The 25,004-nt window shown below is 39.6% G+C and overlaps 1 protein-coding gene across 1 annotated transcript; it reads left to right on the top strand.

Moving 5' to 3' along the window:
• The first annotated feature begins 1,774 nt into the window (after positions 1 to 1,774).
• eps8l1b (EPS8 signaling adaptor L1b) lies at positions 1,775 to 22,784 on the top strand. The gene is made up of 15 exons (XM_083547005.1): positions 1,775 to 1,910; positions 4,160 to 4,232; positions 9,199 to 9,257; positions 9,381 to 9,501; positions 9,588 to 9,676; positions 9,824 to 9,898; positions 13,507 to 13,655; positions 14,119 to 14,251; positions 15,643 to 15,698; positions 17,071 to 17,170; positions 17,528 to 17,653; positions 17,995 to 18,133; positions 18,212 to 18,377; positions 22,027 to 22,159; positions 22,287 to 22,784. The coding sequence occupies exons 2-15, from the start codon at positions 4,160 to 4,162 to the stop codon at positions 22,371 to 22,373; spliced, it is 1,506 nt and encodes a 501-aa protein (XP_083403131.1). The 5' UTR covers positions 1,775 to 1,910; the 3' UTR covers positions 22,374 to 22,784.
• The last annotated feature ends 2,220 nt before the right edge of the window (positions 22,785 to 25,004 follow it).

Here is a 25,004-nt window from a genome sequence, read left to right as displayed (position 1 = left end):
ATGTAGCCATTCCAGATGGGGCAATTATCCTCTATGATCCTGAGGGGTGAGGTGCAAGGAATGGTGAGCATCTTTTGCAATCTTTTGTCTGTGGATTAAATTGACTCTGGACTGTAAGTCTATGAAGGCAGAGAAGATACGGTTTCCAAAAGCACGGATCAATTGTATGGGTAGTAGGAAACTGGAAAAATGAGGATTGAGGCTGACCCTGAGGCAGTCATTTCTCTGTGCATGTGGCACATCGATGGCCCCCTTGTTCACAATAGACGCAATAACTGCTTAAGTACAGTAATGAAGTACGTCTACTTTATTACTTCCCACCTCTGATCATGGCATATTCTGCGGCTGAGTCGAGTATATATGTATATGTATGTGTGTGTGTGTGTGTGTGTGTTTGCGTGTATAGCATGTTCTGCTAGCAATGCCTTTGTCTCTCTCTTTCTCTCTGGTTAAGAGAGAAAATTAAAACACAAGTCAAGTCAAGTCAAGAGGCTTTTATTGTCATTTCTACTATACACAGTGGTACACAGTACACAGTAAAAACGAGACAACGTTCCTCTGGAACCCTAGTGCTACATTAAACAACAACATAGAGCTACAACACAACACAAGCTACATAAAGTGCATCGAGTGCAACCTAGTGCAAACAGTGCAGACGAAAAACAGTACAGACAGACAGTGCAGACAGACAACACAAGACAAGACACAAAACCCAATATAGCGCCAACCAGTAATTACACAATTACACATTAGTACACTGGTGGTACACTGGTGGTAATTACACATTATGAACCATTACATTGTACCTGCCAGTTTAATTCTCCATCTCTGTTATTTGATATAGTCGATGCTACACTTTGCCACAGTGCATGAACAAGCTCCAGTTAGTTCATAATGCAGCACTTATTAAAACCCTATCTACAGAACCCTACCTCATACTGCATTGCCTTACAGTACCTGAGAACCGTCTGTCTATTCTGATCAAACACATCACTTTTCATCAAAGTGTGCAGGCTATGTGTTGGTACCTTGAATAGTAAAAACTACAATGGAGGTGAAGCTTTCTCTTAAAAAGCACCACAGTTATGGAACAGCCTTCCAATTAGTTGGACTCTGACACAGTCTCGGTATTCAAGTCTAGCTTTTTTATTAATAGGTTACTATTAGGAAACAAAGTAGATCTGAAGGGTCTCTAATCCACTTATATTAAAAAGTTTTTGCTCTATAATTCTTAAATTCTATTAAGCTGCTTTGAGACAATGTCCATTGTAAAAAGTGCTATAGCAATAAACTTAAACTTTAACATTATTTATAACATTTTTTAAGAATTGTTTAACTCTAGAAATACAGATTAATTAAATAAATAAATATTCTGTGATCTGGTATACCAGGAGTTTTCAAATTCTTTCCTGTATCACTGTGTGTTTGAGTGTGTGGTTGTTTGAAGCAGAGCTCATTAAACATAAGGTGTGTTGTATCGCTTTACTGATTATGCTACTGGACTAACCTGTCAGTAATTTCTCATTTGGTCTCTCTCTCTCTCAAACACACACACACAAACACACACACACACACACACACACACACACACACACACACACACACACACACACACACACACACACACACACACACACACACACAGAGAGAGAGAGAGAGAGAGAGAGAGAGAAGGTGGGAAAACCTGTTGTACCTGTTACAGCATAACCTGAGAAGGTGTGACAGAGGGGTGGGGCAAAAAAAGAGAGAGAGAGAGAGAGAGAGAGAGAGAGAGAGAGAGAGAGAGAGAGAGAGAGAGAGAGAGAGAGAGAGAAGGACAACCTTGTGGAGGCACAGACAGAAATAGTGAGTCAGAGCGAGAGAGAGAAAGATTTGCACTATTTCAAGAATATTTAGAGAATCAAAACACGGTAGGGTTATTTTCAATTCAATTCAATTCATGTTTATTTGTATTGCGCTTTTATTAATGAACATTGTCTCAAAGCAGCTTTACACAGATAATGTGGTGATAAAAAACATTATTTACTTTGTGTTTGTGTGTGTGTGTTTGTGTGTGTGTGAGATGTGTTTGTCCATGCAAGTAACAGTGATAGTGTCAGATGTGTTTATAATTTATTTTGCAATTTTTTACACTGTTTAAACATGTTTCTGTGTGTGTGTGTGTGTGTGTGTGTGTGTGTGTGTGTGTGTGTGTGTGTGTGTGTGTGAGTGAGAGAGAGCGAGAGAGACAGTGTACAGAATGCTCTGATTGAGTCACTCTGAAGTTGTGTGATATTGCAGTGTGTGGGTTAAACTACGGATCAATCTGTGTGTGTGTGTGTTTATAAAGGATGTAGAGGTTTTAGGTTTTACAGTGTGTATCGTGAGAATGACTATGTATTACTGTACACACACACACACACACACACACACACACACACACACACACACACACACACACACATCCATGTGCATATTATAAGGCTATAATGATATTTAAACATTACATTTAAGTCAAAGTTTTATAGAGGTTTAGGGTTATAAAGGTTATAGTGGGTTAGGGTTATAGAGGAATCAGGTTGTAGAGGGTTAGGGTTATAGAGAGTTGAGGTTATTGAGGTTATAGAGGTTTAGGGTTATAGTGGGTTGGGGTTATAGAGGAATCGGTTATAGATGGTTAGGGTTATAGAGAGTTGGGGTTATAGAGGTTATAGAGGGTTAGGGTTAAAGAAAGTTGGGGTTATAGATGTTATAGAGGGTTAGGGTTATAGAGCTTATAGTGGGTTAGGGTTATAGAGGAATAAGGTTATAGAGGGTTAGGGTTATAAAGAGTTAGTGTTATAGAGGTTATAGTGGGTTAGGGTTATAGCAGAACAAGGTTATAGAGGGTTAGGGTTATAAAGAGTTAGTGTTATAGCAGTTATAGTGGGTTAGGGTTATAGAGGAATAAGGTTATAGAGGGTTAGGGTTATAAAGAGTTAGTGTTATAGAGGTTATAGTGGGTTGGGGTTATAGCAGAACAAGGTTATAGAGGGTTAGGGTTATAAAGAGTTAGTGTTATAGAGATTATAGTAGGTTAGGGTTATAGAGAGTTAAGGTTATAGAGTTTTAGTGAGTTTGGGTTATAAAGGTTATAGGTAGTTATGGTTATAGAGGGCTAGGGTTATGAGAATTAGGGTTATAGAGGGTTATAAAGGTTTTTGCGTTATAGTGGGTTAGGGTTTTAGAGTAAATGGAGGGTTAAGAGGAATATAGGTTATAGGGGAATAGGGTTATAGAAGTTATATTTGGGTTACGGTTATAGGCGAATAGGGTTATAGAGGGTTAGGGTTAAAGTGGTTATAGTGGGTTAGAGTTATAGAGGGTTAGGTTAATAGTGGGTTATGGTTATAGAGGGTTAGGGCTATAGAGGTTATAGTGGGTTAGAGTTATAGTGGTAATGGAGGGTTAGGGTTAAGGTTATAGAGAAATAGGATTATAGAGGGTTATGGTTATAGAGGTTATTGAGGGTTAGGGTTATAGAGGGTTAGGGTTATAGATGTTATATTTGGGTTAAGATTATAGAGAAATAGGATTGTAGAGGGTTAGGGTTATAGAGGTTATTGAAGGTAAGGGTTATAGTGGTAACTGAGGGTTAGGGTTATAGAGGGTTAGGGTTATAGAGGAATAGGGTTATAGAGGGTTATTGAGGGTTAGGGTTATAATGGTAATGGAGAGTTAGAGTTATAGAGGGTTAGGGTTATAGATGTTATATTTGGGTTAGGGTTATAGAGAAATAGGGTTATAGAGGTTATTGAGGTTATGGGAATAGTGGAATATGGTTATAGAGGGTTAGGGTTATAGTGGTAATAGAGGAATAGCCCTGGTTTAAGCTCCAGAGGCCCTGTATCAACAATGACCCTGTGTACTGACCCCAGCTTTCTAACATTGCTGGGATATGCAAAAAGATGTCACTGTGCTGTAAAGTACATGTGACAAAAAAGTCTCTTCTCTTCTCTTCTCTTCTCTTCTCTTCTCTTCTCTTCTCTTCTCTTCTCTTCTCTTCTCTTCTCTTCAGTTTATTAAATATTCACAGCAAGATAGATAAGTTATTTACCATTCAATGTAAAGAAATCTTGACCTGTCTACAGAAATGTGTAAAAATAGTAATAATGTTTCTTTATCACTTCTTCACATGTAGATGGAAGGACATCATATTCTGAGTTCCCCGAATCCACAGCCCCCAAACCACATACACAATAACAACATTAAAGGTAAGAACCTGTCTCACTCTTTGTCTCAGCCCTTTTGTCAGTCTCACCCTCCCTGTCTCTCTCTCTCTGTCTCTTTCTCACTCTCTGTCTCACTCTTTTTTTCTCAGTCTTTCTGCCTCATGCTCTCTGTCTTACTCTGCCTCAATGTCTCTGTCTCATTCTCACTGTCTCTCTTTCACTCAGTCTCTCACTCTATGTTGGACACTTTCTGTCTCTCTCTGTGCTTCTCTGATTCCTGTTCTAATATCATGCTGTATTGGAATAGTGAGTAATATATGAGTTTGAAGCCCGGCCTGAATACCTGTACAGGTGTGATCAATTACACAGGTGCATTATTGTATTAAGGGTGTTGTATAGAGGTGTGTTGTGTTATGCAGGTGTGATATAAAGGTGTATACCGGTGCTTTTCGTTTAAATGGGTGTGTTTGATTTGCTTGTTTATTATACAGGACAGGTGTAAAAAGCGATACAGGTCTTCAGTTATAGAGGTGTTACATAACATGAATTTTATTTATTATAATTTCAGGTATCAATTTCAGTTACACCAGTGAGCTTGTAAAAAAGATGTGTTATGAAGTAATAGAGCTTAAACAGGTGTGCCCACAAAACATCTCAGCATCAGGTCATTGTATAAGTAATTTAATGTGAAATGGTTAAACCAGTTGTCAGAATCAGTCATCTAAAATTTCTATTCAACTTTTATTTTGTAAATGTGTTGAATTGATGAATTGTGCAGATGAATCTTTAATGTCACTAATGAAGGCGGGCGAGTAACAGCATCAGATCAACCAATGATGAACCAGTTCTCTAAAACAGCTCAAAGATGAATCTTGTGAACCTTCAATTGACAACAAAACACAGAATTACAATTTCTGAAAATGGACGAATAACTAAAAAAAGAACAGGCAATATTACAGTACGGCAAAAGTGTAAATCCTGTCGGGTATCTTACACTTATTATAAATTAAATATGCAATCAAATAAATACATTTGTGCTGCTGAAATTCATAGATGCCAAACAGAAGAAATGAAAAATTTCAATAATTTTTATCCAAACTATAGTTTATATCAAGAAATACTGAAACTGTGCAGCATCATACTAACACAACTAAACATTGTGAAGATTGTGTTTGTAAACATTCACAGAAGGACTTTTTATTCTGATGGGAATGAGATGTTCTTTGACACAAACACTTTTAAGAGATGAACTAAAGATTTTGAGAAAAGTACATACTTTTGCAAGAAATCCAATGTTTTGTGCTCTTTGTACACATTGCTGGGAGAAATGCACTTTACTGGTTTGCAAATATTAAGGATGATTTAAAGAACGGTCCAAAGCAGCTGAGAAAAAACGTATCAGAGTGTTAGGATTTATAGGTGAGCTAGGATATACAAAAGTATTAACTCATACCAGATTTAAGTATATACCGGTGTGCTGATTCTTTCTTGGTCCATATGTAAATGTTTTGTTGTTTCCTGCTGGACCGCTGACTTAACTCAATCAGAGTTTCCATACCAAAAGGTAAGATCAGGCTGAGGTTGAGGATGGTGGATATTGAAAGTTGAACGGGTGAGAGCAGAACACAGACTTTAAAACAATGTCTCAGTTCACACTTTAAAGTAGTCCTAGATCTGACACACCTGCACTAGTTGTGGACAGGACATTTAAGGGATGAATCATGGTTTTAATAAGTGTTTTTTTTATAGCACAGGTTCCCATCCCTTGTCATAAAGAACTGCACTCCCTGATCTAACACAACTCTTAAACTCAGGGCTGTTAATGATCATGTTTCTTAGGTCACATGTGTTAGAGCAGGAAACACTAATATATACAGTGCATTCAGCTTTATTCCAAAATGGATCAAATTCATTATTTTCCTCATAATTCTACAAACAATTACCCATAATGACAACATGAAATAAGTTTGTTTGAAATCTTTGCAAATTTTTTACAAATAAAAAAATAGTATTAACAGCCTTCGCAATGTCACTAAAAATTGAGCTAAGGTTTAATTCAGTTCAATTGAAGGTGCATCCTGTTTCTACTAATCATCATTGAGATGTTTCTACAAATTGATTTAGGTCCAGCTGTGCTAAATTCAGTGGATTGGACATGATTTGGACCAAGCCATTAAGTCCAAGGAACTGTCTATAGACCTCAGACAGGATTGTTTTGAGGCACAGAGCCGCCCGGCCAAACTGAGTGATCGGGGAAGAAGGGCTTCTCTGTGGAGAGAGGAGAACCTTCCAGAAGAAGAAGAATCTCTGCAGCACTCCACTAATCAGGCCTGTATGGTAGAGTGGCCAGAGGGAAGCCACTCCTCAGTAAAAGGTACATGACAGCCCAGCTGGAGTTTGACAAAAGGCACCTGAAGGACCATGAGAAACAAAGATTGAACTCTTTGGCCTGAATGTCATGTCTGGAGGAAACCATGCACCGATCATCACCTGGCTAATACCATCCCTACAGTGAAGCATGTAGCATTTGGTGATGTTTTTCAGCATCAGGAACTGGGATCCAGCATGATTTTCTGAGCCCTTTCTTCTCACTCTAGATGTGTTCAGTTCCTGTAGTGTGGGCAGGGGAGCACCAATAATCCTTTAAGAAATTTGAACCGTCTTCTGTAGTCTACTGTCTGATTTTGTAGCTGAGCCCAAAACCAGACTTTTATTAAATGATGGCTAAGTAAAACTGTTTGAGCAGTTCTTGTGGCAGGTTGAACTTCTTTAGCTTGTGAAGCAAGAACATCCACTGTTGGAGCTTTTTAACAATAGAGTAGATGTAATTGTACCACTTTAGTACCACCCAAGAGATGGTGGTGCCCAGGAACCTGAATGACTCCACTGTTGCCACCGCGCTGTTTATAATGATAAATGGGGGGAGTGCAGGGGGGTTTCTCCTGAAATCCACAATCATCTCCACTGTTCTCATCTCCATGTCCAGTGTGTTAAGCTCCAGGCTGTTATGACTGCAACAGGCAGCCAGCTGCAAAACCTTGCTTCTGCATGCAGACTCATCGCCGTCATCGATGAGGCTGATGACTGTAGAGTCATCTGCAAAGTTCAGGAGCTTGACAAAAGGTCTGTAGAGGTGCAGTGGTTGGTGTACAGGGAGAATAGCAGTGGGAAGAGAACACATCCCTGGGGGGCACCAGTGCTGATAGTACGGCTGGTTGACGTGAATTTTTCCCAGTCTCCTTATCTGTTCATATCTGTCAGAAAGCTGCTGATCCACTGACAGGAGATCTTGGTAAGTTTGGTCTTGACGATTGTTGGGATGATGGTGTTGAAGTCCGAACTAAAGTCCACAAACAGGTTCTTTGTGTAAGTCCTTGGTTTGTCCAGATGTTGCAGGAGGAAGTGCACTCCCGTGTTCACTGCATCATCCACGGACCTGTTTGCTTAGTAAGCAAACTGCAGGAGGTCCAGTGATGTCCTTCATTTAAGCCAACACCAGTCTCTCAAATGACTTCATGACCACAGAACCCTAACCCAGATGTAGAGCAATGTGTCTGTAGTCATTAAGTCCAGTGAGTTTTAGGTTTCTTTGGTATGGGGATGATGGAACATTTAAAGCAGGCAGGCACATCAAAGTTCCAGTGATCTGTTAAAGGTTGTGAAAATATGGACACCAGCTGGTCTGCACAGGTTCTTAGACAGGCTGGTGAAACTCCATCTGTTCCTGGTGTATTATGGGGTATTTGTAGAATTTTGATGAAATTAATGAATTAAATCCATTTTGGAATAAGGCTGTAACAAAACAAAATGTGGAAAAAGTGAAGAGCTGTGATATTTCCAGATGCACTGTGCAGAATGTGAGTTCTGGTTGAACAATGTGTGTTTTAAAAAACACTTTTAATTAAAACTGTAGTAACAGAAGAGTACATTTGGTCCTGTACATCTGCCATAATCCAGATTATATACAGTCTATATTAAGTACTATCAAGTGGTGGACAGAAAATAAGTACATTTAATTTGTTACTGTACTTTAGTAACTTTTTCACTTATCTGTACTTTTCTGAAGTATTTCCATTTGGGGAGACTTTAACTTTGACCTTCAAATGTAGTGAAGTAAAATATCTTTTACTCAGCTACATTTAGTGAAATCAGTCGCTCGTTTTTATTAATGAGGTTAAAAACGTAACTGATGAAACACGCAGCGAGTCACCAATCAGGGTCGAGCGCACGCTCTGTTTTACATGTGTTCTGATCGGCGCTTGGTGAATCTACTGATCACCAACATACAGTTCAGCATCAGTTCAACATCAAGCAGAACATTTAGAGAGGAATAAATAATGAAGAAACTACAGACTCAAACTCACACGTGACCTCATTTACACAATTTATTAAAGTAGTAGAAAATAAGGTTTTGTGTTCAGGATAATTATAAAAGAAATCAATCAGTGTTTGAGTCATTAATATCATTCTATTAATAGATCAGTGTGCTGAGTCACATTCAAGTCTTTTCACATAAACTGAGGTGATTAGGTGAAGAATCTTGTGATAAAAAAATGATAATAGAAACATTATAGCCATAATAAATCATATATTTTTCATAATTTAAAGCGAGCACTTTTAGTTTTACTGTAGTAATATTGTAATGAGTGTTTCTCTACTTTAACTCAACTACATGATTTGAGTACAACTGATACTATCCATAGTAATTAATACATATGTCCACAGAAGATCTTAAAAGAAGATGTTACATTAGAAAACACAATGTTTCAGTTATAATGATCACACTGGATAAACATCCCAAAGTTTCACCATATTTCACTGAACTATGAATATTGGAATATCTGTTTTTAAATTATGCAAATGTCCTTATAATCACAGGTCATATTCAATACCGCTTGGTTTAGGAAGCAACCTGTCTCATCCTGGGGGAAACATTGTATTCCTTTATTGTTTTATTTTTATTTCACATAAATCTACTTTTAGTTTACCTCTCTCTCTCTCTCTCTAGCTAATGGAGTGCTGAATGGTCAGCCTGATAAGGCACTTCTAAAAGCACAGCAGGAGGTGGTGAGTTTCTGTGTGTGTGTACGCGTGTGTTTTTTACACCTTTAGCTCACATATTAATCTACTTATAACTCAGCATGACTAATAACTCTCTTAATCTGGTCTTTTTTTCTGGCCTGTCTCTAGGACATGTTAAATCATTGTTTTGAGGAGATTGAGATGTTTATGGCAAAACTGCAGCAGGCAGCTGAAGCTCAGAACATCCTGGAACAGAGAAACAAGAAGAAAAAGAGTAGGAAGAAGGAGGGTTAGTTAAAACATAAGGAGAGAAAGGTTCATTATTTATCTTGACATATTGACTAACTAGTTAAATAATTGTGTGTTTTTTTGTAGATGACCTGCTCAGTGCTAAAGCTAAAACTCCTCCTGAAGTTGAGTTCCTCCAGATCTTCCAGAAATTCAAATACAGTTTCTGTCTTCTGGTAAAAAAAACACACACACACACACACACACACACACACACACACACACACACACACACACACACACACACACACACACACACACATCATTGCTAACACTAACTGGTGTAAAATGGAGATATTAATGGACATGTTTTGGAATTTCAGGCGAGGTTAAACTTGGCCATTGCTAATCCCACATCAGATGAACTTTTACACCACATCTTCAAACCTCTGGACATGGTAAGTGTGTGTGTCTGTGTGTGTGTCTGTGTGTGTGTGTGTGTGTGTATGTGTGTGTGTGTTTCTCACTGTGTACACACTCATGCAATTGATAGCATGTCTACTGCATTGTGTTATTATGAAATGTAACAAAAAGCATTTTGACATATGAGATTTAAAATATTTTGTGGGTGTGTGATTATTAAGAATATAAACTTTATTAGGCCACCTGTATGTACATACAGTATACACACCTGTGCGCTTTTATCATCACACTTTGACATATGGCCTCTTTTAGTTTGGTTTAGAATTAAGGTGATATCAATTGTGCTGCTGTTGGCTGAAGGAGGAGAAGGAGAGGAGGAAGACGTCTACAGAGACAGCAGGGAAAGGAGAAGTGGAGGAGAGTGGAGGTTTTGGTTGGTACTTTAAATGTTGGTACTATAACTGGTAAAGGGAGAGAGGAATCTGATATGATGGAGAAGAGAAATTTAGATAAGTTGTGTGTTCAGGAGACCAAGTGGAAAGGGAGTAAGAGCAGGAACATTGGAGGTGTTTAAACTGTTCTATCATGGTGTGGATGGAAAGAGAAATGGTGTAGGGGGGATTCTGAAGGAAGAGTACAGTAAGAGTGTAGTGGCTCAAAAGAGTGTAGCTCAACACTTATTTTAAGAAGAAGGAGGATCATAGGGTGACGTATAAGAGGAAGGTGCACACAGGTGGATTATGTTTTATGTGGGAGATGCAACCTGAAGGAGATTGGAGACTGTAAAGTGTTGGCAGGGGACAGTATAGCTAGACAGCATCAGATGGTGGTCTGTAGAATGGTTTTGTAGGTGAAGAAGAAGAGGAGGAAAGTAAGGATTGAAAGAAGAATAAGATGGTGGAAACTGAAGGAGGAAGAGTGTAGTGTGAGGTTCCGGGAAGAGGTCAGATAGGGGCTCAGTGGTGGTGAAGAGGTGTTGGATGATTGGGCAACTACTGCAGAAGTGATAAGGGAGACAGATAGATACGTACTTGTTGTGACATCTTGAAAGAGAAAGGAAGACAAAGAGACATGGTGGTGGAATGAGGAAGTGCAGGAGAGCAGAAGGAGAAAGAGGTTGGAGAAACAGAATTGGGATTGGCAGAGTGATGGGAAAAGTAGGCAGGATTAAAGGAGATGCGGTAGCAGGTGAAGAGGGATGTGGTGAAAGCCAAGTTGGATGAGAAGTTGGACACTAAGGAAGGAGAAAAGTGTATTATACCGTTTGGCCTGGCAGAGGAACCGAGTTGGGAAGGATGTGCGGCAAGTTAGAGCAACACAAATTGAGATGTGTTGATTACTGAGGAGAGTGTATTGAGAAGATGTAGGGAGTATTTTGAGCAGCTGATGAATGAGGAAAATGAGAGAGAGAGAGAGAGAGAGAGAGAGAGAGAGAGAGAGAGAGAAAGTTGGATGATGTGAAGATGTAAAGCAGGAAGTGGATAGGATTAGTAAGGAGGAAGTGAGAGCAGCAATTAAGAGGATGAAGAGTGGAAAGTCGGTTGGACCAGATGACATACCGGTAGAAGCATGGAGATGTTTAGGAGAGATGCAGTGGATTAACCAGATTGTTTAACAGGATTTTGGAAGGTGAGAAGATGCCTGAGGAATGGAGAAGGAGTGTGCTGGTAACGATCTTTAAGAATAAGGGAGATGTGCAGACCTGCAGTAACTACAGGGGAATAAAGTTGATCAGTCACACCATGAAGTTCTGGGAAAGAGTAGTGGAAGCCAGGCTGAGAGAAGAGGTGACTCTCTGTCAGCAACAGTATGGTTTCATGCTGAGGAAGAGCACCACAGACACATTATTTACTTTGAGAATGTTGATGGAGAAGTATAGAGAAGGTCAGAAGGAGCTGCATTGTGTGTTTGTGGATTTAGAGAAAGCCTACGACAGGGTGGAGAGAGGAGTTGTGGTATTGTATGAGGAGGTCTGGTGTGTCAGAGAAGTATGTGAGGGTGGTGTAGGACATGTATGAGGACAGTGTGACAGCAGTGAAGTGTGCAGTAGGAACGACAGACTGGTTCAAGGTGGAGGTTGGACTGCATCAAGGATCGGCTCTGAGCCCTTTCCTGCTTGCAGTGGTGATGGACAGGTTGATGGACGAGGTCAGACAGGAGTCTCCGTGGACATGCTTTAGAGAAGGGGAATGAAAGTCAGTAGGAGTAAGACAGAGTACATGTGTGTGAATGAGGTGGAGAAGGTGGAGGAGTTCAGGTACCTGGGGTCAACATTGCAAAGTAATGGAGAGTGTGTTAGAGAATTAAAGAAAAGAGTGCAGGCAGGGTGGAGTGGGTGGAGAAGATTGATAGCAGGAGTAATTTGTGATAGAAGAGTATCTGTGAGAGTGAAAGGGAAAGTTTATAGGACTGTGGTGAGACCTGAGATGTTGTATGGTTTAGAGACAGTGGCATTGAGTAAACTTGTGACTTGTGCAGAGAAGGGACATGGGGTATATTGGTATATTGGAGTTTATTGTATACAGTCTTATACAATTTGAGATTATGAAACCAGGAACTACTAAGCAACTCATAAAATAGCTCAACATTTGAGATCATCACAGATCCAACAACGGCTTCTCCATGCCAGAGCTTTTAAACACCCAAAGAGGTCCAGTGTCCAAACTCCACATGAGGTGAAATCCAAATGGCACGTCTCTAGATGATTTGGGATGGTTGTAGGCATCTACATCTTTAAAGGTTCACAATTCTCATGAGGTGGGACGTGACTGGAGCTGGAGCAAGCTCAGGATGCCTCTGGATGGGTAGAGAAAGAGAAGCAGTGGAAAGGAATTAGCGTAGCTGCTGTTCATGATATTAACAGCACAAGTTGATAATGTGATGTGATCAGATGTTCTGGAGCACAAGGTTATGATGTGATGTGTGTTATGTGTAGAACTCGCTAAAAACATACATCTTTAATCTGCACTTAAACTGGGAGAGTGTGTCTGAGCCCTGAACACTGTCAGGAAGACTATTCCAGAGTTCCAAATGTGAGAATGTTCTACCACCTTTAGTGGACTTTGCTATTCTTGGAACTACTAGAAGTCCAGAGTTTTGAGATCTCAGGGAGCGTGACGGATTGTAGCGTGTTAGAAGACTGGAGAGATACATGGAGATAAACCATTTAGTGTTTTGTAGGTAAGTAGCAGTAGTTTATAGTGGTTTTTGAAACTTAACAGGAAGCCACAAGCTTCTCTGGAAGCCACGAGCTTCTCTGCATCAGATATAGACAACATGTTTCTTAGCTTAGCACTATTTCATGATGAGGTGTTGAAAGCATTGTCTTGCTAGGACCCTCTACTATTCAGATAACCTCTAACTGTGTAGCTCTTTGGCCGTTAAGCCAAAATAATAGCACCTCTTAAATGTACTTGAACCCAATACGATCATACATCACGGTAATTATATTAAGCACACATTTATACTGCAGTAGGACAATTACAAACTTTTCCTAGTCTGGAGGGATTAGCATGAGTAGTAAACAGGTTGTAGAAGCTGTGAGCCCACATTCCTTAATAGTTCCTAAAAATAACTGCCATTCTGCCCTGTCACCCTGGAGACTTGTGTACTACATTATGTACCTTGTTGTCTATTTGTACAGATCGTGAGGACTACAGGAAGCCCTGCATTAGCAGCATCAGTGAGAAGTCCAGCATTAACAGTGGGGGCAATCACACTACTCAAAGAAAACCTAACACTGCAAGAACATGCACTCTGGAGCTCACTGGGGAGCTACTGGACACAATCAGGGTACACCCCCCCCCCCCCCCCCACACACACATTCTCTCTCTCTCTCTCTCTCTCTCTCTCTCTCTCTCTCTCTCTCTCTCTCTCTCATGCTAATGTGCAATGTGACCTAAAGTATGTGGACACCTGACCTGTTACAGCAGTATGTACGTGTTGAACATTCCATCCCAGGCTTTCCAGTAGATTGTGGCTGTGAGGATTAGTGGTTATTCAGGTCAAAAAGCTTTAGTGTGATCAGACACTGATGTTAGGTGAGGACGTCGGGTTGCAGGTCATGCCAAAGGTGTTCAAGTTTGGCTTTTTTTGTAGGACACTTAAATGTATCTACTTCAACCCTCACAGAAAAAAAAACAAGTTTAAAAGCAACCAAATTCAAATACTATACCAACTTTACCGTTGACCAGATAGTGTACATTTACATACATATACAGTTACTAACCACACATTGTGTATTTGTGTGTCTCAGGTTAGCATTAGGTGTTTCTTCATACACTCCTGTGTTTCTGAATGGTTGGAAACCACCTGGGGCAGAGCTTGAGGGCTGGATTGATCCCATCCAAGTAGAACACAACAAAGATGAAGAGCAGGCAAAGCTAGCGGTAATCATTACAGTCATGCATTAAACCTTAAAGTGCTCACAGCTGTTTACAGGTGCATCTTTATTTTACTGCCATTTGATTTTTATAAAAACACAACTCAGGATCATGAATGTCCTACAGAGAGCAGGTGAGACAAAACAAATACCAAGCAAGGAATCAATTTTAACACACTGATGCTAATGAAGCACAGGTGGAAGCAATGGGAAGTAATGACAGACAAGGAACACAATGGTGAGATTTGATTGGGCAATTAAGGAAAAACACATATATAATAAAAAAAAAAAAAAAAAAAAGAAAGAAAAAGGCAGAAATAGGCACAGGCTACAAAAACAATATTCTAACAATACACTTACCTGATTAAGTTTATAAATATATACAATCAGAGCAGATGTTATAAAAAGACAATCAGCACATTCTGACATTTATTATTTAAAATTCAGCATGCTATAAATGCTAATATATTAAAATGTCACAAGGAAACGTTTTAGAATAAATATAAAAAATGCTTGCCTATTGGCATCATCTACCAGTGACAAGATGTAAAACAAATTATTTGCTGATTATTTATTGTTGGGATGAGTATTGTGTTGAATGAGAGAGTTCTTAATGCCTCTCATATTTCATAAATGTTAAAAGCATTCAATTTATGTGCAATTATTTTTTTCTACTCAGCGCTAAAACTTCTATTTCATTTCTTTTCTGTGTGGACAAAGTGGAATGGTGCTAAAATTATGAGTTGATGCTCCACTTTGATATACATTTACATTTACATTTACATTTACATTTACATTTGCGGCATTTATCAGACGCCCTTATCCAGAGCGACGTACAAAAGTGCTTTGAGTCTATAGTAATGAATAAATCTACACTGGTACGCCAGATTACAAACTTAATATAAATATAACTCTTGAATTCTACAAAGCAAACTTAGAAAGTGCTAATTTAAGTGTTTCAGGAAGATGAAGGTCTTCAATCGTCGCTTGAAGATAGTCAGGGACTCTGCTGTACGGAACTTCTAGGGGAAGTTCATTCCACCACCTCGGTGCCAGAACAGAGAAGATCCTTAAAGTGTACTTACCTCTCATTCTGAGAGAAGGATATATAGACAAACAATTATTTAACCAAGTGATGGGGAAGCTGACCTCACAGACAGTGCTGAACAAACAATTACAATCTTAAAGGTTCTCTTTCAAGAGATTGGTGCAGAACACCAGCAGCTGTTGTTCCATTGTAAAGTGCTCTGAAAGGATGATCACTCACAGTGTGTGTGTGTGTGTGTGTGTGTGTGTGTGTGTGTGTGTGAGCGTGTGCATGTTTGTGTGTAAAATGCCTCAATTTAACAATAATTTCTAAAAGTATGTATAACAGCTTCTATTTTTCCTTGTTTGCAGTTTAGGAGTTCTGTTCAGCCCCCAGTTCCTCTGAATCCAGTAGAGAACACAGAAGTGTGAGTATAATAAACCTCAATGATTAAAGACACAGCAAAGCTGTTTAGTTCAATTTAATTCATGTTTATTTGTATTGAGCTTTTAATAATGAACATGGTCTCAGAGCAGCTTTACACAGATAATGTGGTGATAAAAAATGAAGATGCTCTTCATAAGTGTAAGTTTGTCCCTGATGAACAAGTCGGTGGAGACTGTGGTGAAGGAAAAACTCCCTGAGATGCAGAAGGAAGAAACCTTGAGAGGAACCAGACTCAAGAGGGAACCTCATCCCTATCTGGGTGCCACCGAATGTCCATTCTTTGTCCATGCTTTGTCCATTCTTTATCATAGTGGATGTGTACTGTTTAGTGATGCATAACTGTAGTCCTGAGCCATTGTAAGAGTCTGTTAATATCAATTACAGTCAAAATTCATCCTCAAATGTTGCTCAGTAACTTCATGGATTTTTAGGCTGTTGATGTGGAACAGACAGGATTGGTGGATCACTGATCACTGGAACCTCAGGAGCATGTTTATCTTGTCAGGAAGAGTGAGAGAGAAATAAGAATTATTAAGTCTCTTTATTGGTGTATGAAAGTTATTGTCACTGTGCAGTTTGGACTCTGGTAAGATTCCCTGTAGCAGCAGAACTAAAATGGAGAACCAGAAGGAAACACATACATGAGGATCTCTGGGATAAGAGACGACCCACCACACCACCATCAACAAACCTGAGTGAACGTGTGAAAGTGAGGAGACGACAGCATCCAAATATCCCAGTTCACCAAACACTCCATATCCATGATCCCTCCAAATCTGTGTTGAATTATATCTGAACAAAAGTTCTCTTGAAAACTGTGATGTGATCTGAGACCATTCAGTGGTTTATACGTCAGTAGTAGTATTTTATAATCAGTGTGAGATTTAATTGTGAGCAGTGTAGACTGATTAAAACAGGGCCGATGTGCTCATGTAGAGTTAGAGCCACTGATTAAAACAGGGCCGATGTGCTCATGTAGAGTTAGAGCCAATAATCACAATATATTTACATTCACAATCACATTTACTGCTGCCCATGATGAAACAAATAGACCATTTAGAGTTTAGATAGTCAGATTTCTTACTTCTAGCTGCATTTGCTCCTAAAAATTTATTTATTTTCTTTTTGTCAAAATATTTAACAAGCATCAGTTTTTATCCCTCTGACTCTTGCTCTGTACATTCTGTGTGATTGTGTAATTCTCTGTGAAGCTCTTTAGTCATTAGTGTAGTTCTGTATTCTTGTGTGTAGCTCTAGCTTATCTATTGTGCTTGTGCTATTGTTGGTGTGGTTCTGTAGTTCTCAGTGTGGTTGTAGAGTCAGCTGAGTCATTTTTTTCTCTTTCCTCACAGTGATGGTGGGCCAATGAAGGAGAGATTGTACAGCTGCAGCTATGACTTTGTGGCTCGGAACAGCAGCGAGCTCTCAGTTTTGCAGGGAGAGACACTAGAGGTCTGTTAAACACACACAAATAATGAAAAAATACAAAACTGTTAACTTAAAAAAACATTTACACACTTCATTATGAATATTTTATAGACAGTATATGTTGGTCCATAGCAGTCTGTCTACCCATCCACCTATCAATGTAGTCATGTTTGAATGATAACTGTCCTGTCCTGTCTGTATCTATCTGACTGCAAATCCACCTTCTGTTTGTTTGTCTGTCTATTTAGCTAGCTAGCATGACTGCCTATTCCCTTATCACATTGTCAATCCACCGGCCTGTCTGAATACCCATTCTTCCCTTTTATCCCTTCTTAACTTACTAGAACTGTCTCAGCTTTGTTATCTGTCTCCCTCTCTCAGGTGATTGAATCATCTAAACGATGGTGGAAGTGTCGTAACAGGTTTAATGAAGTTGGTTTTGTTCCCTTTAACATTTTGGAGCCTGTTTCTCACATAGAGAGTCTGGGGCCCAACAAACCACCCAAGGTATATATATATATATATAATACACACACACACACACACACACACACACACACACACACACACAAAGTATTGTAGAGAACCAGGAAACATCTACATACCCCAGGCCAAATGCTCTCAGCATCATTCATCCCTCATTGTCAGGTTCTAAATGTTTACAGAATATGAAACTATATAGTTGTCAACACTTTAATAATGCAGAAAGATCTCTAGTTAATTGTCTGATTATTTATCTAACTATTATATTTGAACTTCATAATTGTGTCTACATAATCAACATAAACCTGACACTGGGGTTCTATCTCTTTCTTTCTATTTCTGTTTTTTTTGTGTCTTTCCAACAGGCTCCAGCACCACCTCCAATGCAAAAGACAAGCACTTTGTCTCTGCCCACTTCTCTTCGCATGACCTCAGACCTCAACACCTCACGACCTCGCAGCATTGCCCTGCCACCTCAACATTTTCCTGAGGACACAGAGAAAGGTACCCACATAATACACACTTTAATTTATACACAAACAAACATTGCACTAATTATCCCGGTCTCTCTGGTGCTCTTAGTGATGCAGGTTAATGATGAACTGCTGCAGAGGCTGACCAGTGGCAAAACAGCATTGTCTCGTCCATTGTTCATCCCTCGGTCTACAGATACCTCACTTCCTCTGGACTATCACTCACCTCCTGCTGAGGTCGAGGCCTGGCTACGTGGGAAAGGCTTTAATGAACCGTAAGTTTAAAAAAGTGCAACAAACACAGTCATTTAATATTACATAACCTTAAAGATGGATTTAGTAAATGTAAACAGTCTGCAAAAAGGTTTCGGACTGTAGCTGCCATTAACAGTTTTACAATTGAGTTTACATTATTTAGCAGTTGATAAACTCAACAATGACCTCAACCTCAACTCTTTGGTTTTCTTCCCCATACCATCTCAGGTTGCTTTCCCTAATCATAACAAGGAATAAATTATTCATTATACATGTGCGTTAATAAATGAGAATGTACATGCACGTGTTTTTTGAGTATTTTTTACACAACAGCGTTGCCGCGATTTGTTTGATGAAGGCATGCTATAAAAATGTACATGCATCTTTGTTAACTGTCAGGAAACCACCTGCCACGCCCCCTTCGGCGGCTGTCAAACCTCCGCTTTCTCTGAAGCTTCCTGCTTTAATCGCGCACATTTAGCACTCATCACCAGCTCCTATTTAAACCCCTCACTTCCACACTCTCACCGTTCGTTATTGTTGGTATATGTGGGTTCACGGCGGTCGTTGTTATCGCTCATGCGTATTCCGGTATGTGCCTTCCCACTCGGACACCGCACTCTTTCAAAGGCTGCGCTTTTCTTCCCAAAGCGCATCCCGGATTCCCCCGATCCTGCCGTTGTTAATTCTATGCTTTTGCTGCTCATCCCACGTTCTCCCGCACCCGTGGATTATATATACAGACTTCCTTTTTTCAGTTTGGGACTTAGTGAACCGCGCTCCCAGAGCGCACCACCGAATTATTCACTTTCAAGGCGAGTGTTTGTGTTTGGCTTTGCCCTGTGTTGCAATAAACTGTTTTGCTTTCACTTCGGCTTTCGCCTCCCGTTCATCATATAACATTTAACAACAAAAGGCATATGTGCACCAACTAACAGCAGAGATTTATCAGTATACAATACAAACCACCGTCAATTCTCAATACAAACCTTTATTATATTCTCCAACATTGCAAACACAAAGATCGCTCACAAAATCACAAAAAACGTGCGGGGTGTAGACATGCTAACCAGTGTAAAAATTTAATTCTCGAGTAATTTCACTCTGACACACAGCTATAAAAATTATCCTACACCTGTAGCATCTGTAAGACTTGATTTTTCCGCCACTACCGCGAGTACTTCTGCGGCTGCACAGCGCCAATCGAGATAACCAACGTTAAGTGTCAAATTTGCCCCCCCCTTGTGCTCGAGATATTAGGGTTCGGCGACATAAAAGAATCAACAAAGCGAGAATTTGGCAGTTCCATTTCAAAAACGTCGACTTAATAGGGTTGGCGAGTTAACCGAGGTCGAGATAAGTGGGTTCGACTGTATATATATATATATATATATATATATATATATATATATATATATATATATATATATATATATATATATATACAGTGAGGAAAATAAGTATTTGAACACCTTGCTATTTTGCAAGTTCTCCCACTTAGAAATCATGAAGGGGTCTGAAATTGTCATCGTAGGTGCATGTCCACTGTGAGAGACATAATCTAAAAAAAAATATCCAGAAATCACAATATATGATTTTTAAACTATTTATTTGTATGATACAGCTGCAAATAAGTATTTGAACACCTGTCTATCAGCTAGAATTCTGACCCTCAAAGACCTGTTAGTCTGCCTTTAAAATGTCCACCTCCACTACATTTATTATCCTAAATTAGATGCACCTGTTTGAGGTCGTTAGCTGCATAAAGACACCTGTCCACCTCATACAATCAGTAAGAATCCAACTACTAACATGGCCAAGACCAAAGAGCTGTCCAAAGACACTAGAGACAAAATTGTACACCTCCACAAGGCTGGAAAGGGCTACGGGGAAATTGCCAAGCAGCTTGGTGAAAAAAGGTCCACTGTTGGAGCAATCATTAGAAAATGGAGGAAGCTAAACATGACTGTCAATCTCCCTCGGACTGGGGCTCCATGCAAGATCTCACCTCGTGGGGTCTCAATGATCCTAAGTAAGGTGAGAAATCAGCCCAGAACTACACGGGAGGAGCTGGTCAATGACCTGAAAAGAGCTGGGACCACCGTTTCCAAGGTTACTGTTGGTAATACACTAAGACGTCATGGTTTGAAATCATGCATGGCACGGAAGGTTCCCCTGCTTAAACCACATGTCCAGGCACGTCTTAGGTTTGCCAATGACCATTTGGATGATCCAGAGGAGTCATGGGAGAAAGTCATGTGGTCAGATAAGACCAAAATAGAACTTTTGGGTCATAATTCCACTAAACGTGTTTGGAGGAAAAAGAATGATGAGTACCATCCCAAGAACACCATCCCTACTGTGAAGCATGGGGGTGGTAGCATCATGCTTTAGGGGTGTTTTTCTGCACATGGGACAGGGCGACTGCACTGTATTAAGGAGAGGATGACCTGGGCCATGTATTGCGAGATTTTGGGGAAAAACCTCCTTCCCTCAGTTAGAGCATTGAAGATGGGTCGAGGCTGGGTCTTCCAACATGACAATAACCCGAAGCACACAGCCAGGATAACCAAGGAGTGGCTCTGTAAGAAGCATATCAAGGTTCTGGCGTGGCCTAACCAGTCTCCAGACCTAAACCCAATAGAGAATCTTTGGAGGGAGCTCAAACTCCGTGTTTCTCAGCGACAGGCCAGAAACCTGACTGATCTAGAGAAGATCTGTGTGGAGGAGTGGGCCAAAATCCCTCCTGCAGTGTGTGCAAACCTGGTGAAAAACTACAGGAAACGTTTGACCTCTGTAATTGCAAACAAAGGCTACTGTACCAAATATTAACATTGACTTTCTCAAATGTTCAAATACTTATTTGCAGCTGTATCATACAAATAAATAGTTAAAAAAATCATACATTGTGATTTCTGGATTTTTTTTTTTAGATTATGTCTCTCACAGTGGACATGCACCTACGATGACAATTTCAGACCCTCCATGATTTCTAAGTGGGAGAACTTGCAAAATAGCAGAGTGTTCAAATACTTATTTTCCTCACTGTGTGTATATATATATAAATATAATTATAATTATTTATTTCTCTAAACCTGCTTTTGGGACTGTGTCCATATTCAATTCAATTCAGTAAATTTTTATTTGTTTTGCGCTTTTAACAATGCACATTGTCTCAGAGCAGCTTTACACAGATAATGTGGTGATCAAAATAAATAAGATGTTCTTTATAAGTTTAAGTTTGTTCCTGATGAACAAGCCAGTAAAGCCATAGTTAAAATCAGTATAAAAATAACATTTCACTGAACTGAATTATAAACTTATTAGAATGATTAGTTATTAGTGTAGGCACATAATTAGGTGAATGTAGTTGACCTGTAAAAAGTCTTGTGACTGGTGAGCATTAATAGGTAAAATTACACTGAAGGATTACTGTGTAAAACAATTAACTTAGTTCAGTCATGACAAAAGAGTATTTGACCTGGGTCCAAAATATGCTGAACTGTCCAATGATGAATAATGTGTGTTTGGACACCTTACTGTGTTAGTCTAATTCCCTTTGATTTCACTAGTGACCTGTGTGAATCTTTGCCTCTTGTATATTTGTTTACACTGTTACAGACTTAATAATAATCTAGCTGTTATCTGTGTGTGTGTGTGTGTGTGTAGAACTGTGCAGTGTCTTCGTGTCTTAACAGGAGCTCAGCTCTTTTCTCTGAATAAAGAGGAGCTTCGTGCTGTCATTCCTGATGAAGGAGCGAGAGTGTACAGCCAAGTTGCTGTCCAGAAAGCTCTGTTGGAGGTGGACACACACACACACACACACACACACATACACACACACACACACACACACACACACACACACACACACACACAAATGGTATTTATAAATTATAAACTAATAAATGATATGTTTTTGTTCTAAGGATGTCAAAAAGGCAACAGAGCTTGAGACAGTGATGGAGAAACAGAAGATGAAAGTGGATTTTACAGTGGAGAGTGGAACTCTCTAACATTCAGGCCACATCTGTATACCCCACCATACAAACACCCCCACTCACCCACCCAACATGCATTCCCTCTTCTCCTCCATCACCTTACTCTCATCACAGATGTAGTTCATATATACAGATAGATGTACATGGTGTGGTGTAACTAAAAATGTAATATATGTAATGCCTTTACACACACCCACACCCACACACACACACAAAAAAAAACATTTACAGACTACTCCTCACACACTTTTTTCTATGTAAAACTGCTTCGGGACAATGTCTAGTGTTAAAAGTACTATACATTTAAAACAAAAATATTTACACAAATCAAGTGCCATTTTAAAGTAAAGATTTATTTGCTTTCTAAATGTAAATGTTATTCTTGACTGATGACTCAATATAATTATAATAAATTATAATACCCTTTGTGAAATTCTGTTATTTTAAATAACGTAAGTTAAATTAAAAAAAAAGTGTGTGGTTTTTACATCATTTCACAAAATCATACAGTAAACTGGTAAGAGTGAGATAATAGCTGGATTATAATATTTACCTATAAGCAGCAGATTAAACATGCATGTGCTGTTACATTCTTAACATACCATCCACTTTCATAAGAACACCTTCATGCAGTTTTCCAAAAAGCAAATCCTGTAACAGAAGCATTGTGCATAAATCATACCAGTTAAAGGTCAAGAGCCCCTTCAGTTATTGTTCACCTCGAAAATCTGAAAGTGTGATCTTTTGAGAAACTACGGTGACTGGAAGGACCAAATGCAGGATGCAACAGGGGTATGGAGAAAGCAGTCTTTAATGGAGGGAGTGAGCAGAATAACCAAATTACAGGCAGAGACAAAACCAAATCCATAACAGTAGAAAATCTAAAAATTGTTTAAATATCCAAGAGCCAGCAAACAGAGCAATATAGGCAGCTCAAACAAACCAAAAACCGTCCAGAGTACAAAATAGTGCAGAGGCAGAACAGAGGTCAGGAACAGGATCTGGAACAGGAATATCCCAGGGATGTGAAAAGCTGGTGAGATAATCTGGCAGAGTTAAAAGTCTTGGGTGTCCTTAAATACTGGGTGTTGCGGGAAAAAAACTGCAAGATGGCCACCGACCCAGAAGCGTGCCTCGTGAAACCGAAAGTGTGCGCCGCAAAATCAGAAGATCATGACAGATCTCCTTGACTTTTAACCTTGACATGGTTGTTGGTGTAAGATGTTCTGGTTTGAATTGTTTTTTTCCCCCAGAATCTGCTGACGTCCTACTAAGCCTATAGCCTATATAATAATTCAGTTTTCAATATTTAAGTAAAGAGCATTAGTTTTTTTTGTCATCCTTTAAACACAAAAAAGACTTGTAGCTGGAAGAGCATATAGACTACATTTCCCAGTGGTGTGCTGCCACTTTTACTCTCACACTTCAAAACAAGCTGATGAAAGCGCATTGAATTTTTTTCTGGTTGCAAAAATGAGAATTAAAAATAATTATTACAAAAATGTTTGCAAAAATATTAAGAAAAACATTTATTTATATATTCTGTTTTGTAAATTACCTCCTCTTGACCAACACCATTAATAGAAATAGGTGTTTCTTTAGAGCCTGTTTAAAAAACTGATTTGATCCGAATATGTAATAAAATAAGAAGAACCCAAACCAGCTGAGTGGCCTGGCTGATCAGTGGGATTTTGATCAGCTGACTGCCTCATGCAAAAATTCACTTTAAGTCTCTCAGACATAAGTTTAGTTTAGGGGAATGACAGTAATGCTAGATTAGAACCCAGCCATTAGGGTTACAGGTCAGGTGACTCTCAGTGTCTCAAGCCCAGATAAATGTGGAGGGTTTTGTTATGAAGGGCATCCAGTGTAAAACATGTGCCAAATCAAATATGCGGATGACAAATCAGAATTTCATACCGGATCGGTCGAGGCCCGGGTTACAAAAGACCACAGGTATCGTTAACCAACAGGGTACCGGTGGAAATTGGGCTACTGTTGACTGAAGAAGGATCGGTTGCTCGAGGTTGGGATCGACGTCAAGGGCCACAGCCATGAATTAGCGGTGTTTGACTCCGGGACAGACACTGAATTTTTGGATGAGGAACTTGCTTGCCAACTGGGCATTGAGTCCGAATCACTGCCTGCACCACTCCCGGTCTGTGCCTTCGATGGCCACATTCTCCATCGGGTTACCCACTGCACCAAGCCCCTCCTCGGCTCCACCGGTAAACAAGATCTTAAATAGTTATCATTCCTCATCATTCCATCACTGCAAGCACCTGCCATGTTTGGTTTCCTGTGGTTGCAGAGGCATAACCCATGTGTCAAGCCAGCTGTCTCACCTCTTTCCCTCAGATCCCAACTCATTCTGGTATGGAACCTCCCTCCAATCTCAGTTCTGTTCCTGCGGAGTACCATGATTTGGGCACCGTCTTCAGTAAGGCCAGGGCCCTATCACTACCTCTGTATGACTGCTCTATTGACCTATTGCCGGGAACGACACCTTTTACCACCTGACCGGTCCTTAAAGAGAGGCTATGACTGATTACATCCGTCTACTACAGAGTCAGTTGTATGTGAAGGCTGAGAAATGTGAGTTTCATGTGTCCAGCACATCTTTTTTGGGCTTTATCTTATCTGCAA

This window comes from Silurus aristotelis (assembly GCF_946808225.1).
Source record: "Silurus aristotelis genome assembly, chromosome: 1".
NCBI lineage: Eukaryota > Metazoa > Chordata > Actinopteri > Siluriformes > Siluridae > Silurus > Silurus aristotelis.
This window is presented reverse-complemented; position numbering and strand designations above follow the sequence as displayed.